General features: G+C 43.0%; 1 protein-coding gene across 1 annotated transcript; it reads right to left on the reverse strand.

The window, feature by feature from the left end:
• Positions 1-310: 310 nt before the first annotated feature.
• On the reverse strand, positions 311-718 carry LOC140235896 (uncharacterized). The gene has a single exon (XM_072315888.1). It carries the CDS (start codon positions 716-718, stop codon positions 311-313), a length of 408 nt encoding a protein of 135 aa, XP_072171989.1.
• Positions 719-939: the final 221 nt, after the last annotated feature.

A 939-nucleotide genomic window follows, 5' to 3' on the forward strand; every position in this document is an offset into this window, starting at 1 on the left:
AACATATATGTGCAAAAATGTCAGGAAGCTCATCAATTGAAAATCTATACATAAAAATACCAACATTATAATGAAACAAATCAATCAATTTTAGATGTTTGCTTCGAAACAAAAGATCATTTGTGTGAATTAAATATCCAACATTATCAATTATTCTTAAAGCATGTTTTTGAAGAAGAAAAAGGGTATCAAGCAAAAACTGAGATGAATTGCCCCAACTGCTATCATTTTAGCAAAAAAATAAATATTGAAACAGTAACAATAGAGGTGAGGTGATAACAAATCTGACTTACCCCTAAATTGACTCTACCTACCCCCTTTTCCCTTTTGTATCATACCTACCACCAACATCGCACCAGACAAATTCGTAGTCACTGTCCACTATAGCCAACAGGATTATACTAAAAAAGCCCTTGTAGTTGTAGTAGAGCGAGCCAGACAGAGGAGGCTTTCTGATGGCTACATGCTTGCCATCAATAGCTGCCACACAGTGGGGATACCGGTTGTAGAATCCACCAGCAAGTTGTCTCCATCCATCAGGGGTTGAAGAGGCTGCCATGACTTCATCTGCATACTCGTCATATATGGCCTGACACACTTCCCTGACCACTACAGATAGGGTGTTTTCAGGCACCCTCCACCCATACTGCATGTCGGAGTACTTGGTGCCAGACACAAGATGACAGAGAGTAGCTGCCAACTTGAGACCTTCTTCCATCGGCTCCCTGTACCAGGTGTACTGCCTCCTGATTCTTGCTCTGACCCTCTCCAGGATTTCATTGTAGAGTTCAGGGGGGCATGCAGAGAAATTTCTTGAAAGTCCAAGGGTCTTCTCTTCGGAGCTCAAGCAACAGCTGGGCGTACATTCCAAAAGCCCTTCTTCTGGCAGTGTTCAGCCACGTCCTTCTCCAGATACGTCGTCTGAAGCCTCGTCTCCAT

The sequence above is a fragment of the Diadema setosum genome, chromosome 12 (genome assembly GCF_964275005.1).
Source record: "Diadema setosum chromosome 12, eeDiaSeto1, whole genome shotgun sequence".
NCBI lineage: Eukaryota > Metazoa > Echinodermata > Echinoidea > Diadematoida > Diadematidae > Diadema > Diadema setosum.